Source organism: Leuciscus leuciscus, assembly GCF_965113295.1.
Source record: "Leuciscus leuciscus genome assembly, chromosome: 25".
NCBI lineage: Eukaryota > Metazoa > Chordata > Actinopteri > Cypriniformes > Leuciscidae > Leuciscus > Leuciscus leuciscus.
Genome location: NC_138724.1, coordinates 14,213,630 through 14,229,693, shown reverse-complemented (window position 1 = coordinate 14,229,693; position 16,064 = coordinate 14,213,630). Strand labels below are relative to the sequence as shown.

General features: G+C 35.4%; 3 protein-coding genes across 9 annotated transcripts in view; 2 read left to right on the top strand and 1 right to left on the bottom strand.

Moving 5' to 3' along the window:
• Positions 1-2,703, top strand: part of atp8b4 (ATPase phospholipid transporting 8B4) — a 38,719-nt gene extending 36,016 nt beyond the window's left edge. For all 5 annotated transcript variants that reach the window (XM_082159013.1, XM_082159016.1, XM_082159017.1 and 2 more), the window contains 2 exons: positions 61-191; positions 1,115-2,703. In XM_082159013.1, coding sequence (XP_082015139.1) covers positions 61-191; positions 1,115-1,441 — 458 coding nt within the window. In that variant the 3' untranslated portion in view covers positions 1,442-2,703. The remainder of the gene's footprint in view (positions 1-60; positions 192-1,114) is intronic.
• A 285-nt stretch (positions 2,704-2,988) lies between these two features.
• galk2 (galactokinase 2) lies at positions 2,989-10,178 on the bottom strand. Of its 2 annotated transcripts, none has more exons than XM_082159027.1 (10): positions 9,990-10,178; positions 9,735-9,850; positions 9,528-9,651; positions 8,403-8,493; positions 8,172-8,318; positions 7,985-8,083; positions 7,128-7,280; positions 5,030-5,240; positions 4,255-4,456; positions 2,989-3,469 (listed from the first exon to the last, which is right to left on the bottom strand). In XM_082159027.1, the coding sequence occupies exons 1-10, from the start codon at positions 10,037-10,039 to the stop codon at positions 3,262-3,264; spliced, it is 1,401 nt and encodes a 466-aa protein (XP_082015153.1). In that variant the 5' UTR covers positions 10,040-10,178; the 3' UTR covers positions 2,989-3,261. The 2 variants fall into 2 exon arrangements, with proteins under 2 accessions (XP_082015153.1, XP_082015154.1); XM_082159028.1 differs by having other exon boundaries at positions 9,735-9,823; positions 9,990-10,175.
• Positions 10,179-10,249: 71 nt separating this feature from the next.
• Positions 10,250-15,626, top strand: cops2 (COP9 signalosome subunit 2). Of its 2 annotated transcripts, XM_082159029.1 has the most exons (14): positions 10,250-10,361; positions 10,917-11,030; positions 11,109-11,186; positions 11,314-11,439; positions 12,132-12,182; positions 12,469-12,558; positions 12,769-12,846; positions 12,950-13,124; positions 13,672-13,850; positions 14,165-14,217; positions 14,323-14,420; positions 14,528-14,610; positions 14,698-14,756; positions 14,875-15,626. In XM_082159029.1, exons 1-14 carry the CDS (start codon positions 10,308-10,310, stop codon positions 15,017-15,019), a joined length of 1,383 nt encoding a protein of 460 aa, XP_082015155.1. In that variant the 5' UTR covers positions 10,250-10,307; the 3' UTR covers positions 15,020-15,626. The 2 variants fall into 2 exon arrangements, with proteins under 2 accessions (XP_082015155.1, XP_082015156.1); XM_082159030.1 differs by lacking the exon at positions 12,132-12,182.
• Positions 15,627-16,064: the final 438 nt, after the last annotated feature.

Sequence of the window (16,064 nt, the reverse complement as noted above, 5' to 3'; positions counted from 1 at the left end):
TGGTCAGATATTAGCGAGTAGTCGTCAACTGATCAAATAATTTTGTTTGTTTGATTATAGGTACCGCACGTAACTCTCTGAATCAGGAGATTGTGTGGCTGGTCATCCTCCTCACCACAGTCGTGTGTATAATGCCCATGGTGGCGGTCCGATTCATCAGGACTGACCTCTATCCCACACACACTGACAAGGTTTATACATACACACATACAGCAGTGGGAAGAAAAAAGTTATTAATATGTCCTTATGAACGAGTGAATACACTACCGTTCAAAAATTGGGGGTTGTGAAGATCTTGTTTTTGAGTCTCTTCTGCTGCATATATTTGATAAAAAATACAATAAAAATAGCAATATTGTGAAATATTTTTACAATTTAAAATAACTGTTTTCTATTTGAATATATTTAAAAATGTAATTTATTCTTGTGATGCAAAGCAGAATTTTCAGCATCATTACTTCAGTCTTCAGTGTCACATGGTCCTTCAGAAATCAGTCTAATATGATGATTTGATGCTGAAGAAACATTTCTTATTGTTATCAATAATGAAAACAGTTTTTGCGGAAAACCATAATACGTTTTTTTTCATGGTTCTTTGATGAATAAAAAAAGTTGAAAAGAATAGCAGTTATTTTAAATAGAAATCTATTGTTACAATACAAATGTCTTTATTGACACTTTTAAACAATTTAATGCAACCTTGCTTAAAGCCACACCGTGGACTTTGTGACCTAAAGAGTTGACGCATACAAGTTATTTTAAATGATTCCTCAGGCCAATATACAGCGTTTGACACTATTAATGCTCCGAGCGGGGCTGCCCTCTTGAAATACCGCCTATGTAAGTTTGGAGAAGACGGACCGTCGTTGGCCAGGTCATGTGACCTGGAGAACGTATCGCTTTACGGCCATCACGTGACCATAGGCTCTGATATACTCATGGAGCAGACTTTTGCGACAGTGCTGCGGCGCTTGTGGCCTCTAGGGGCGCTAGACGTGAAAGTTACAGGTCTAGCGCCCCTAGCGCCCGCAAAAGTTCCGCGGTGTGGCTTTAATAAAAGTATTAATTTCTTGAGAAAATCTTACTGACCCCAAACCCGTTTGCCCTCCCGCAGGTGCGTTTACTTCAGCAGGCCACTAGGCGGCAGGGTCCTCAAGAGCAGAACCTCAGGAGAGTCCGCCGGACGAGTTCTCGGCGCTCGGCGTACGCTTTCGCCCACCAGCAGGGATACGGAGAACTCATCACCTCCGGCAAGAACATGAAGGTACCAACATCCTCTACTTCCACGTGTCCACTCTCCTCACCGTTGAGAGGCCCTGCGGACACCAACCTGGTGAAAAACACCACCAGTGCGAAAGACACCACCTCAACAACCTCTAGATTTAGGAGGGAAAGTGGCCAAAATCAAGAGGTAATGGTGGAAGACTTGGAGGCCAGATAAAGGGCTGTTTTTGCTTTCTTCACTGAAGGAAGAGGAAATAGTGCACGTCTTTAATGTGAGAAAATATAATGGATTTTGGGCAGACACACTCTGGGCTCCCAGAGATGCCCGTGGGCACGGCCACACATGCACAGGAGACTCCAAAGAGCCAGCACAATGAAGCACAGAAACCTAATTTCCTTCACCTAATTCTCGCTCTCATGCGAATCTGTTGCCGTCTCACGAGGCACCCGTTCAGTGACTCTGACAACGAACCTCAGATTAATTTTGTATTCTCACCGTTTTTGTATTTCGAGTTCTTAGAACTTCCCTTTATGCATTTGCGAATGTTTTAGGAAACGTTAAATCCACGAGGTCTATAACCCGCACAATTTTAAACACGAGTTTACGTTCAACAAAATGACCTCTTGTTTTGTTAATATAAATACAGACACAAGCATCTGCAGTGGATTATGTTTAAAGACCTGGAAGTTGCTTCTTTACCCTCAGTTTACTAAAGCACACCCAAATGAGTCGTGCTACTGGACGAGTACTAACAATAAGGAATGTGCGAAACCAATGCCTCAGAGAAAAAGCACTGGCTGTAAATCTTACGTAACTCGAGCTTTTTCAACAATTGAATGAGTTTTAAAAGATTTTTTTTATAAAAAAGGAAGTGTAAAACCATTCCACACTTAGTCCATAGTTAGTGCTTTTGCATGCAGCTCAGCGAACTGAGTTTTATTGAGTCGTGCCTTCCATCAAGCGATAGACTGAAGCATTTACACGATTAAACTTCTAGAATTCCACATCTATCTACTACAAAGGTCTAAAGTGGGCATTTCTTTCAAACGATCCTTTACAGAAGGAATTTTTGTGCCTTTTTGTTTTCCTTTCATCAAAGGAAGTACGTTCAGTTCTGTTTGTCGTTTGAAACGTGACGGCATTGTTTGCTTTCTCTGAATGTATCAAAGGCACATTAGCTGTTCATTGCCCTCATTGCCTACTTTAACGTAGATAATATTTTCTAAAATAATTTATTTGACGAGGGGCGTCGTGCAACATTTCCTTTTTATGAGTGTACAGTTGACGTTATTTTAATGTTATGTTAAATATATATATATGACGAATGTATACGATTTTTCTGCTGTGCAATTTTGTCAACGAAGACCATGCAGATTGTTTATTGGTTTTATTTAAATGCATGGATTTTTATACAATTCATTGTAATTTTTTATATTATATGCATTAAATGGCCATTGTTTAATTTATTTAAAAATGGATGCTTTGCCTTCATGTTTCATATAACAATTGTTTTACTAGAGTTTTTTACTCGAGTGCTGTGGGTTGTTGCCAAGGTGTTGAGTGGTTGCCAGGGGGTTGCTAGGTGGTTGCTATGATGCAGTATGTGTCTAAAGGTAAGTCTAAAAGCACCTTAAGTGTAATACTTACACAATATTAAACGCAAGCATGAGCAACAGTAATAGTGATGTTTATTGCTAACCGTAGTAAACGCCACTAATGACATGTTTATTATTAAATGAAAAAAGTAAATGATGAGGCTTGGAAACATTGAAATGTTTTTATTGAATGTTGAATATTGACCTTGAACGCTTTCAAAGTAGGAATGTATAGAGCAACACTTGACAACCTCGAACTGGGTATAAAATGATCACTGATTTCTTCATTCTTTCGAAACGTACAGAGTGAAAATGCCCATTCAGAGTTTATAAAGCCAGTTTCCCTTTTATCAGATTTGCCATTACACGCAACACCTCCTATTTCTGAGGCCACAGGCTTGATTGTGTGGCTAAAATGCGAGAAAATAGCCCTGCTACTTTTCATTCCTCTATGAATATTGCCGCCCCTCCTCCTGGCTTTGTCACGAACAAACTCTGCTTTTCCAGAGCGGATCGAAGGGCGTCAGGCATGTAATAACGCGCACTCACGGTTCGGAGAAAAGAATCTATCTTTTCCCCGGGTACCATGGAAACTGTGCAACCTCCCCATCCAGCTCCGGTCAGCCTCGACCCCACGGCGCCCGCCTGCCTGTGAACAGAGGGAGAGGTTTCACTAAAACTACAATTCATTAGAAATACACTTCAAGTCAAAAGTGACTCAGATTCATTAAGATTTTAATGATAATGTACCAAAGATACATTTATTTGATTAAAAGTACAGTAAAATTTGTTTTAAAAAAATAAATAATAATAATAAAAAAAAGTATAATAAAATGATTCCATACAAAAACTGTTTTAAAATATTTTAAATGTAATTTATTCCTGTGATAAAAGCTGAATTTTCAGCATCATTCCTCCAGTCTTCAGTGTCACATGATCCTTCAGAAATCAGTCTAATATGATGATTTGCTGCTCAAGAAACATTTCTTAATATTATTATCAGTGTTTAAAACAGTTGTGCTGCTTCATATTTTTGTGGAAAACATAATACATTGTTTTTAAGGATTCTTGGATGAATAGAAAGTTCAAAAGAAAGAAAATATTTATATTTTAATGATATTGTATCAAGGTTTAATTATCTATTTAAACAGTAATGGCAGCTTTGCATCACAGGAATAAATTACATTTTAAAATGTAGTCAAATAGAAAATAGTTGTTTTAAATTGTAATAATATTTCACAATATTACTGTTTTATTTTTGCTAAAATAAATGCATCTCTGGTGAGCAGAAGAGACTTTCAAAAACATAAAAAAGAAAAATGCCAAACTTTTGACCTGTAGTGTTTGTGAAAAGAAAAACCCCCAATGTATTTTCCCACTGCATGTTTTCCACTGTAAGTATATAATGTGTGATATGACACGACTCTCACTCACAGACAGATGTCCACCAGCTGGTCCAGCTCCGGGCAGCTGCACTCGTACAGGTCTCTGCAGCTGGCGTGGCTTCGGTTCATCAGGTCGCCCAGCTGAGCGACGGCGTCGGCAGGGGAAGAGTCGCACACGGCCTTAAACTGCAGGACGCGGGCAGCCTCGCCGTACACGTGTCTGGCACGCTGGTACAGTTTAAACTGAGTCGCTGAGGAACAAACAGAAGAGGATGTAGAGCAAAATTACAATTTGTCTCAGCAATAATATATAACATTGGTAACACTTTACAATAAGGTTTGTTAGTTAACATTAGTTAACTACATTTGTAAACATGAACTAATAATGAACTGCATGTATACAGCATTTATTAATCTTTAATGTTAATATAATATAATCTTGTTAACATTAGTTAACGCACTGTGAACAAACAATGAACAGCTGTATTTGTATTAACAAAGATTAACAAATACAGTAACAAATGTGTTGCTCATGGTTAGTTTGTGTTAGTTAATACATTAATGAACCTTATTGTAAAGTGTTACCGAAAAAGCATTCAGACAACAAGACTGTTACTTAAAGGCTTTGAAGAGGGAAAGAACTACAATCCCATGAAGCATTGTGAATGACAAATTAAAAACGGCGGTGAAATATAAAACTACTCATTTGGAGTGGATCATATCTATAGAAGCAATATATGTAAATGTTTTGCAAAAGCATTACCAGAAAATGTATGATTATTCTCCCAGTAAGAGCAGATTTTGAGCTCCTCCTATTGTCTCACCATGTTGTGTGTTGGCGCTGAGGATGTTTTGCCCGAGCTGTTCTTCTCTGATACCCAGAGTCCTGCAGATCTCCTCTCTGCTGTACGGCTCGGGGTGAAGCACCTCTTCCACCAGCTCCAGCATCTCCTCCAGACTCACCTGCAGCTCCTTCTGCAGATCCCCCAGCTTCAGCAGACGCTGCCAGTCCACACCTCGCGCTTTAGCCAGCATCTGCACACACACACACCTTATACCATCAATATACTCAAGCAAACGTCGGAAATTAGGATGGGAACTAGAAAAACTTTGGGGAAACTTTGGCCAATCACTAAAGATTAATAACTGCTTCTGGAGTTATAGATCTATAGATTTAAATCTGGTGCCAATTTTGGGGTCAATTTCAACAAATTTCAAAAATCATCTCAAATACTGCAGATTAACAAATATAAATTCTTATTTTTGCCTTTAACCCTTTGACTGTCACCTCCCCCTTTTTTTAGCATAGACAAAAAAAAATCACTATACAAACTTAAATGGTTGTAATTCAAGAATGCTTTGGAATATAGACATATGGTTGGTCTTGTTTTAAAGAAGACATCTGCCAGATTATTGTAGAAGTGAAATAAATTATGACAGTGAAACAGAAAAAAGTTATAGAAGTTTGAGTTTATGAAAATGTACAATGTAAAAAAATATAATTATTTATATTTTATATAAAATATATATATTACAAAATACATTTTACTCTAAAACTGCTAGAAAATTGAAGCCAAAAATCTAAACAAGTTGTGTTCCAAATTTTAGGTTGATATCTCAAACAATGAGCTTTCAGTAATATTTTATTTGGGCGCAGTACCAAACTTTTTCACTAGATGGACAGCCAGCTTCCTTACTGACCATATAAGGGCGCCTCCATTTTCATATATGTTTTGAGTGATCTGAACCATGTATTTCCATAATTTCATACAATTTATGAAGTATACATCCTATTCAGAAATAGTATGGGTGTTTTGGCAGTATTTGATTTGATTTCAACCTCTAATAAACATAAAAAGAGCACATATGTGCGTTATAGCTCACTGCCGCATCACAAATAGAGAATCCATAATATTTTTCTTTATATTCAAAACATTTTCAGACCTTTTTTTCTCATAAAATTTAATTGGTGTTATCTTTTGAACTCTTGGCATGAAAACAAACTGAGGTTTCTACCAATCTTTCATGATTTTTCATGTTTATTTCTATTTCAAAATAAAGGCTTAAACACGCCTAATGAATATTCTTATTGCAAATTGATCAATTACTGCTCCTCTGTAATTTATTTTAAAAAACAGACACCAAATATGAAAACTAGAGATTGTAAGCTTTCAAATGATATATAGTTTGTCAATATTACTTTAGGTTTTTACTAAGATATTATTGTTCTAAATGGGCAAGTGGCAAGTGACACTTAAGGGGTTAAAATACCACATATATTTGGTTGCAGCACCACCTACTGTAAAATAATGTTAAATGTACTCAGTCTTTGAGCTACTTTTAAATTCACCACTGGGGTCTTATAACCAAACATCCCAAGTGTTCACTATTATGATTAAAACTACAGAATATATACACGACTATTCAACCGTTTGGGATCAGAAAGGGTGCATTAAATTGATAAAAAAAAAGATACAGTAAAGACATTTATGTCACAAAGACTTTAAAAAAATTATCAGTTTCCAAAAAACAAAAACAAAAAAATGTTTAGCAGCACATCTGTTTTCAACATTGATAATAATAATAAATGTTTCTTGAGCAGCAAATCATCATATTAGAATGATTTCTGAAGGATCATGTGACACTGAAGACTGGAGTAATGATGATGCTAAAAATTCAGATTTGATCACAGGAATAAATTGCATTTTAAAACATATTACAATAGAAAACAATTATTTTAAATTGTAATTATATTTCACAATATTACTTTTCATTTTTACTGTATATCCGATCAAAGAAATGCAGCCTTGTTGAGCAGAAGAGACTTTTAAACTGTAGTGTACTTTTTTGGTGAACTTGCAAAGAAAATCGTATATTACAAAGATTAAACTATCATTCTAGAAGCATCCCTGACGTTCAGACCTTTGTGGCAATGCGGCACTCCACCACCCTCATGTTGAAGTGAGACGAGGCCGCCTTGTTCATCTCCACACAACAGTTGGCGATCACAAAGAACGCCCCGTCGGGCAACCTCACGTCTGTGGCTCGCAGTGGGTTAAACTCGATCAGCTTTGCCTTGAGGGAAAAAAGTCACATCAAGCTAAATCCTCATAAACATATTTGTAATGTAGATGCATAGTGTTAAAAATGTCAATGGGTCAATAACAAATAAGAAAACAAATCTTTTAAAATCCTATATTAAAACACATGTGCCTTAGAAATGTACTCTTTGTATTCATGTTGGTTTTATATGGTAAAAAAAAAAATAATTCACAAAAAAGAAAAGAAAAATGTCATGTGGTGTAACCAAAAGTAATAAAATAAAATAAAAATGTTCCTTAAACCTTGAATACATGTAACACATAGCAAACATTACTTTAAATATATATTTTTCAAAGTAAAACATAATTTTTATACAAATATCATGAATTTTTCATTTATAAATGGCATGTTATTTGGGTCGTTGTACTATATGACATTTTTAACAAGTAACAGCTTAAAAAATCGTTTTAATGATGCATTTTGTCTTCATTATAATTTCAAGATGCAACTTTACTATTCCCCACAAAAATATCTAAATTAATTTGATGAATTTGAACATGTACATCATATAAAAAAGATATATTCGATCACTGCATGTATGAATTGCATTTTTAATGTATTTTTGAAAAAATTAGATACGATCATACAAAAAAAGCGTCATACCATTGACCCTTCAAAAAAAATAAAAAAAATACCACGTATATTGTTAGAACAAATATGAAATACATGTGGCTTACTGTTCCCTCCTCGGCCAGGAAAGAAATGGACTGATCCATCCCTCCCCCCTCAGTGCCAATATAACGCTCACACTTGGCACACGTCTCGGCGAGAGTCACCTGAAATGAAATCAAAGCGAGCGCATCTATGATAAGCAGCAGTTGTACAGTATGTAATGCAGGTTAGAGGATTTACATTAAGGACTACCTTAGAAAGAGACTTCTGATTGGCCTCCATGGTGACCAGACCTGCACAGCACACCAGGGCACTGGAGCTGGAGAGCCCTGAGCTGGCCGGGATAGTCCCGTCTACCACACAACACATCCCTGCCAATGAAGACAAGCTCAAGTGCTCCTGCATACACATGGTCAAGGGTCAAATTACTGATTATAATGCCATAATGCAAACATGCATTATGTGTGTCATTAAACACCCCACCTGGATTCCTCTCACTCCACAAAGGAAGTAATAGTACCATTGAGGATCCTCTCTGTCAATGGTGATGCCATCAACCGACACAGTGAAATCCCTGTAAGAAGGAAAGAAATAAGTGAGTGAGTGAGTGAATTATGAATGAATCAGTGAGTGTGTGAATGAATTAATAAGTGAGTGAGTGAATAATAAATGAGTGAATGAATGAATTAGTAAGTGAATGAATAAGTAAATTAATTAATGAGTAAGTGAATATTAATAATGAATGAGTGAGTGAATCATGAATGAGTGAGTAAAATAATAAGTGAGTGAATAATAAATGAGTGAGTGAATGAATAAATAGTAAGTGAATGAGTAAGTAAATGAATTAATAAATGAGTAAGTGAATATTAATAATGAATGAGTGAGTGCATTAATTAATAAGTGAGTGAATAATGAATGAATGAGTGAATAATGAGTGAGTAAATGAATTAATAAGTGAGTGAATAATGAATGAATGAGTGAAGAGTGAGTGAGTGAATTAATTAATAAGTGAGTGAATAATGAATGAATGAGTGAAGAGTGAGTGAGTGAGTGAATTAATTAATAAGTGAGTGAATAATGAATGAATGAGTGAATAATGAGTGAGTGAATTAATTAATTAATAAGTGAGTGAATAATGAATTAGTGAGTGAGTGAGTGAGTAAATGAATTAATAAGTGAGTGAATAATGAATGAATGAGTGAATAATGAGTGAGTGAGTGAGTGAATTAATTAATAAGTGAGTGAGTGAATAATACATGAGTGAATTAATTAATTGAATGAGTGAATTAATGAATTAATAAGAGTGATTAATGAATAAATGAGTGAGTGAATAATGAATAAATAAGTGAATTAATGAATAAGTGAGTAAATGAATGAATTAATAAATAAATAAATGAGTGAATGAATGAGAAAGTGAGCAAATTAATTAATAAATGAGTAAATAATGAATGAATGAGTGAGTGAATAATGGATGAGTGACAGTGAATAAGTGAGTGAGTGAGTGAATAAGCGAATGAGTAATTGAATTAATGAATTAATAACAATTTGTTGACAAAATGTGACCAATTAAATTGTGAAGAACAGAAGATAAAGAACATTGTTACTCACTTGTATTTGGGGTCAGTGTTGGTCATCTGGATGGTTTGGGAGTCACTGACAGAAACTGCAGCAAGAATATTCTGCTCTATTGCCATTGGAAGGACAGCATAGCCACAATAATCAATATGCTCACCTGGAAATGATAAAGATTTATGATAAAACATAAAATGCAGTGCTGACGGTGTTCGTTATGTTTACAAACTGCTTGCAACCCACCAATCAAATTCACCCTCCCTGGAGCACGAGCGTAGAAGAGAGGCATTTGTCCATATTTTCCATGAAAAGCCTCTTTCAGTTTCTGCAACCTAACAAAAAGAGGGGAAAGTGTATGTCTAACACAAACAAAAAAACAAACATGAAAGTTAAAACTAAAAAATAGGATGTAAATCGACATGACGAGTTGACTCCATTCATTCACAATCGAAGTTTTCCGAATAGCTGCACGAAGTGTCCCGAACAGTCGCAACTTACCTCTCATTTCCACTGAGCAGCACCTTGATTTTCGGTGGAATTGAGGCCATTTTGCTGTTTATAATCTTTGTTTTACAGTGAGTACACAATGCAGGAGTGGACTGACACCGTACAAGTGCCGTCAGCTGACTGTTATACCCGGAATCATGCGTCTAAAACCTAAACAACACGGAAGAAACTCGCACGAATCCCGAAAACTCGATTCGGAAACACTCGGAAGGAATCGGAGCTGCGCGCGCACCGTACAGAACGCGGGGCGTGATGTCATAACGCCTTGCCGGCGAGCATTGTGGGTAAGAGTCTCTCTCTCCGGTCAAAATGTCTGACATGGAAGATGATTTCATGTGCGATGATGAAGAGGATTATGACTTGGTACGGCTGTCTAAAATAAACTCAACTGTAAATGCATGTAATTCAATGCTAAGCAAATGTAGCGACATCAGTAAATGTTGTTTAGCCTGTTAGCAGGGACTTAATTTCGCAATGGTGTTGTTTAGCAGGTGGCTAGTTTGCTAATACTGCAAAGACCAAGTCAACAAATATGACAGCCTTCTTTAAGTTGGTTTATTTGAAGTTTCGTAAGAACTGCGATGTATTTACAAACCCGATTCCTGATGTTGAATCTCTTATGTATCTATTGATAACTTGCAGACTCATGTGAAGTTGACTAAATTATTATAGCTAATGTGCTGCTAGTTATGAAACTGCATGATATCCAATTTCAGTGTGTTGTTAAATAGATGATTACGTATATATGTATAGATGTACAGTTCATTATTGTCACGCAGTTGTCATAATCATAACAATCATTCACCATTAAGCTGTACAATATCCTTCAAGATGTTTTTTCAGGCAAATCCTTTATGATTAAATGATCCTTTGACTGTAATTAACGTTACACATACCATTTGTTTGCTTTTACTTCAGGAATACTCTGAGGACAGCAACTCTGAGCCCAATGTTGATTTGGAGAATCAGTACTACAACTCTAAAGCCCTCAAAGAAGATGATCCTAAAGCAGCCCTGAGCAGCTTTCAGAAGGTTAGACGCTTCGCTGTCAGTGTCTGCATCCGTACTGTAACGCTGAATATGTAATAATCACTATTTGCTGTTTTGCAGGTGCTGGAACTGGAGGGTGAGAAAGGAGAATGGGGCTTCAAAGCACTGAAACAGATGATTAAGATCAACTTCAAATTGGTGTGTAACAATAGTAGCACAATATATTGTATAAGATGTATTTTATTATTAGGTAAGATTTGTAAAATAATACAAAATTATCAAATCTGATCATTTGATTTGTTTTTTTAAATTCTTATTTTTACAGACAAATTTTCCTGAAATGATGAACCGGTACAAACAGCTTTTGACGTATATCAGGAGTGCTGTCACCAGAAATTACTCTGAGAAATCCATCAACTCTATTCTAGATTATATCTCAACCTCCAAACAGGTATTTAATACATTTTAAACTCCTGTGTTCAGTAATATATATATATATATATATATATACACATATGTGTGTGTATATATAAATAAATATTAGGGGTGTCGCGATATACCGTTATTGACGATAACCGCTATATTCAAACCATAGAATATCGATATCGTGTTTATCGATATCAATATTTAAAACGAGTAGTACACACGTCACGTGATTATATGACACGTAAATAATCCAGGTTCAGCACCTGGTTGACATCCCAAAGTACAGTAGGAGGTGGTATTGCACCTTTACGCTGCCATCTGTCATAAAGCAGAATTTATTCTCATAAATCATATTTTGACGCTGTGGTACGCTAAAAACGGTTAGCATTCCAGTCTCCTCGAAATGAAATCGCGTAGCATCGTCTTAAAAATGTTCGATAAATATCAGAATTTTATCATTGATTTAATAAATTCTGGCAATATGACAACAATCTGCCAAATGTTCTTTTCTCTGTAAATTCTTTTAAATTAGTCTACAATGTTTGAAGTCCAAAGGCTTCATGGACTATGTATTTTTAATTTGGGTGTGCGATTTCTTGGATTTGTGTTCCAAATGGGGACACAAGTTAACAAGTTAAGCTATTAGTTGTGTTTAAAACTTCTTTATAATACTGTTGAACTTGACAGTATTTTCTCTTTCTGTCTCCTATTTCTTAGGCAGTGTCAAAGAAGCCAGAGAAAGCCAGAGTCTCAGTTGTTGTAAATGTTGTATGTAATGGTGTGATTCATTGGTTAAAAACACAAACTAATCAAACTAAAGATAAATCTGACTGATAACATAGTTTTTTTTTTAAAGGTTTCTGTAGATATCGTAATATATCGTCACTCGAATTCTTTTGGCCACGATAACCGTGGTGTTAAAAAACTGATATCGTGACAACCCTAATACACACACATACACACACACAAACACTCACACACACACTTTATATATAAAAATTTAAGTTAATTATGTTATTAAAGATAATAAAGTAATATTTCTCTTTTTTTCCAGATGGACTTGCTTCAGGAGTTTTATGAGACCACACTGGATGCTTTAAAAGATGCCAAAAATGACAGACTTTGGTTTAAAACTAACACCAAGGTTTGTGCATTGTGTATTTAAATGATCTGTTTTATATTACAGATATACACTTATGTATCAGGAACAATAATATACACAGTACTATGATAATAATTGTGCTTTTAACTATGCTATAAAAATGCTATGGCCTTTTAATATTGACCAGCAAACTGCAGAAAGGATGTGTAATTCAAGAATACTGCTAACTTTCCGCTCCTCTGTTTCATGCAGTTGGGAAAGTTGTACCTGGAAAGAGAAGAGTTTGGAAAGCTTCAGAAAATCCTCAGGCAATTGCACCAGTCATGTCAGGTAGAGTTAAATGATCAGTGTCGCATAAATAAGAAAACCAAAATGTCAATGTCTTTAAATGTCAAATGTGCTGTTCTGGAACTGATGGATGTTCTTCATTTAGACGGATGACGGAGAGGACGACTTGAAGAAGGGCACTCAGCTGTTGGAGATCTATGCTTTGGAGATTCAGATGTATACGGCACAGAAAAACAACAAGAAACTGAAAGCCCTCTATGAGCAGTCGTTACACATTAAATCAGCCATCCCACACCCACTCATCATGGGAGTCATCAGAGGTATTTTACACAATTTTAGTCTATTTTAATATCAAAGATGTAGTTGTTAAGATGAAGACATAAAACATTTTGTTTTGTGCATAATTAGTTTAGTTTTATTTATTTTGTACCATTTGAAAGTGGGTTTGTTTTATTTATTTATTTGGTTTTGTATAATAACATTTTTGTTTTGTTTTTTGTGTATTTTTGTTTTGTGTACAATTGGAGAGTTTGTTTGTTTGTGCGTATAAAAATAATTATTGTTTTTGTTTTATGTACAATTGGAATGTTTGTTTTGTTTTCATTTGGAAAGATTTTGTTTTGTGTTCAATTGGAATGTTTGTTTTGTTTTCATTTGGAAAGATTTTGTTTTGTGTTCAATTGGAAAGTTTACTTTAGTGTATAATAAGCATGTTTGTTTGTTTTGCTTTGTTTTTTTGTGAATAATTGGAAACCATTTATTTATTTATTTTTTATTTTTTGTGTATAACTGGAAAGTTTCTTTTGTTTACGGTGTACAATTGGAAAGTCCACTAATTTTCTTTGACCTGTGACCTGTTCTCTTTAGAATGTGGAGGTAAAATGCACCTGAGGGAGGGCGAGTTCGAGAAGGCGCATACAGACTTTTTCGAGGCGTTCAAAAACTATGACGAGTCTGGAAGCCCCAGACGAACCACTTGTCTGAAGTACCTGGTCTTGGCCAACATGCTGATGAAGTCCGGAATCAACCCATTTGATTCTCAAGAGGTATGATGAGGTGCCAGTCATGCACAGGCCCACATGGAATCTGCCTAAGGCCATCAGAAAGTACACATTCTTCATCATTGCATGTTCATATATGAAATATTTTGGTGTATTTGCTTTCATCGACCAATAAATATGTTGGACTCTGTTTCACTTAACATTTCAACTTGAAAAGCAACTTATTTCCCCCCAGAATCAGTGCAGAAAAGCACAACACTGCAGATTCTATCTGGGCCTGGTCATAGGAGGTCAAATTTTGTGGTCTATAATATAACAAAACAAAAAAACTCATTCTTTCTATGTGGCTCTGTGACTAGGCAAAACCTTACAAGAATGATCCAGAAATCCTGGCAATGACAAACCTAGTAAGGTAAGTGTGCACAATACCACTTCTCATTTATCCAGGCCTCTTCTATTTTAACTCATGGTCCGAATGGATTCATTTTATGGTATTAATTGCTTATAATTTGTCTAGTTCCTACCAAAACAATGACATCACAGAGTTTGAGAAAATCCTAAAGACGAATCACAGCAACATAATGGACGACCCCTTCATCAGAGAACATATTGAGGGTCAGTTTGGGAGGCTTTTGGCTTCCTTGTATACATATTCTACTTATTTCATAAATCTCATACATCAAATGTTGGAGTCATATTTGAATTTTTCCTTTTCCCTTCAGAATTGTTACGGAACATAAGAACGCAAGTGCTCATCAAATTGATTAAGCCTTACACTAGGATACACATACCATTTATTTCAAAGGTAAATCTATATTATATTCTAGTTATTATATTCTAGTAAATATATTATATTATTATAACATGCTTTCATGTCCCTGTTTTTCTTTAGGAATTGAATATTGATGTTTCAGATGTGGAAAGCTTGCTTGTGCAGTGTATTTTAGACAAGTAAGTTTAATCCAATTTTATATCTTTAAAAAAAAAAATTATTTACAAATGTTTTTTTAATACTTTTTCATTACAAATATATATAATGTATATGAATCTGATGTTGTACGTCTTTCAGCACAATCAACGGTAGAATTGACCAGGTCAATCAGCTGTTGGAGCTCGATCACCAGAAAAGAGGCGGAGCCAGATACACCGCTCTGGACAGATGGACCAATCAGCTGAACTCTCTCAACCAGGCCATTGTGAGCAAACTGGCTTGATTTGACACTGACGATCCCGGAGAACAAATTCACCCATCAGGCAGCCGGTCGATTCGAGGCTGTCAGTGACATTAACTACTTTCAAGCTCTTTACTCCCCCGATCACAGATTGACTTGAAGCGGGAGCGTAATTTGGCTAGTTTGTATTTTTACAGCTGTATTCACTTAAGTCAGTTTTAAATGTCCTTAACAAAGCAGAAGTTCCCACAGGATGTCTGCTGTGCTGATTTGTTAAGTCTCTAATATGAATATGTTTCCATCACCTGAAAAAAAAACGTACTTCAATAACACACATTGGCACTTGGCAGACATTTTAAATGGTTTGCCTTAAATGGAAAGCGTGAAGACGTGCTGTGTGAAATTGAGTCATTTATCTGTTGAACTCTGTCTGTCTCTTGTTAGAGTCAGCATGTTTTACTTGGTTTGCGTAAGATTCAGTTGAGTTTTATGCTGTTGCACCGCAGCACATGCGTATTGAAAGTGCCGTCATTGCTAGAATTCCTCACCAAACTTTACAGATCTGTTGAAACTTTAATGCTGTCTGAGCTCTTCTGTTTCACTTTTCAACAACAAAAATAAAGAATGCATTTGTTGCTTCAGCGGAAAATGTGTCTGGAATGGTTTATGTTTTTATGTGTGATAAGCAATGAAGTTGATCTCAATAACACAGACCAATATTATACAGCTTTCATATACAGACAATATTTCAACTTATAAAAAAAAAAACTGAATAGATTAATTTTCTTAATCAGATCACAGAAAATATCATGCATACACTATATGGCCAAAAGTCCTCAGCTGGGATAACCAATCCCATTAAGTACAATGGGGTTTCACATACATTTGTATGTTTAGGCATTTAACAATAAAACTATTACATTTTAAACAATGTGTTATGGAAACAATGTATAATATAAAGTATATAAAAAAATTATAGCCTACATATATAAAATGTATATACATCATCTATATAATTTTATAAACAAAATATCAAGAATTAATTACAATGGGATTTCACTTACGTTTGCATGTTTTGGAACTTTCC

What these genes read in the sequence shown, in the direction of transcription:
- galk2 (XM_082159027.1), bottom strand. Translation starts at nt 10,039, where the DNA reads ATGGCCTCAATTCCACCGAAAATCAAGGTGCTGCTCAGTGGAAATGAG. An exon ending in GTGGAGTGAGAGGAATCCAG is followed by an intron (nt 8,319 to 8,402) that starts GTGGGGTGTTTA and finishes ATGTGTATGCAG; the next exon opens with GAGCACTTGAGCTTGTCTTC. An exon ending in AGTGCCGCATTGCCACAAAG is followed by an intron (nt 5,241 to 7,127) that starts GTCTGAACGTCA and finishes GTGTGTGTGCAG; the next exon opens with ATGCTGGCTAAAGCGCGAGG.
- cops2 (XM_082159029.1), top strand. Translation starts at nt 10,308, where the DNA reads ATGTCTGACATGGAAGATGATTTCATGTGCGATGATGAAGAGGATTAT. An exon ending in TCTCAGTTGTTGTAAATGTT is followed by an intron (nt 12,183 to 12,468) that starts GTATGTAATGGT and finishes CTTTTTTTCCAG; the next exon opens with ATGGACTTGCTTCAGGAGTT. An exon ending in GCAATGACAAACCTAGTAAG is followed by an intron (nt 14,218 to 14,322) that starts GTAAGTGTGCAC and finishes TAATTTGTCTAG; the next exon opens with TTCCTACCAAAACAATGACA.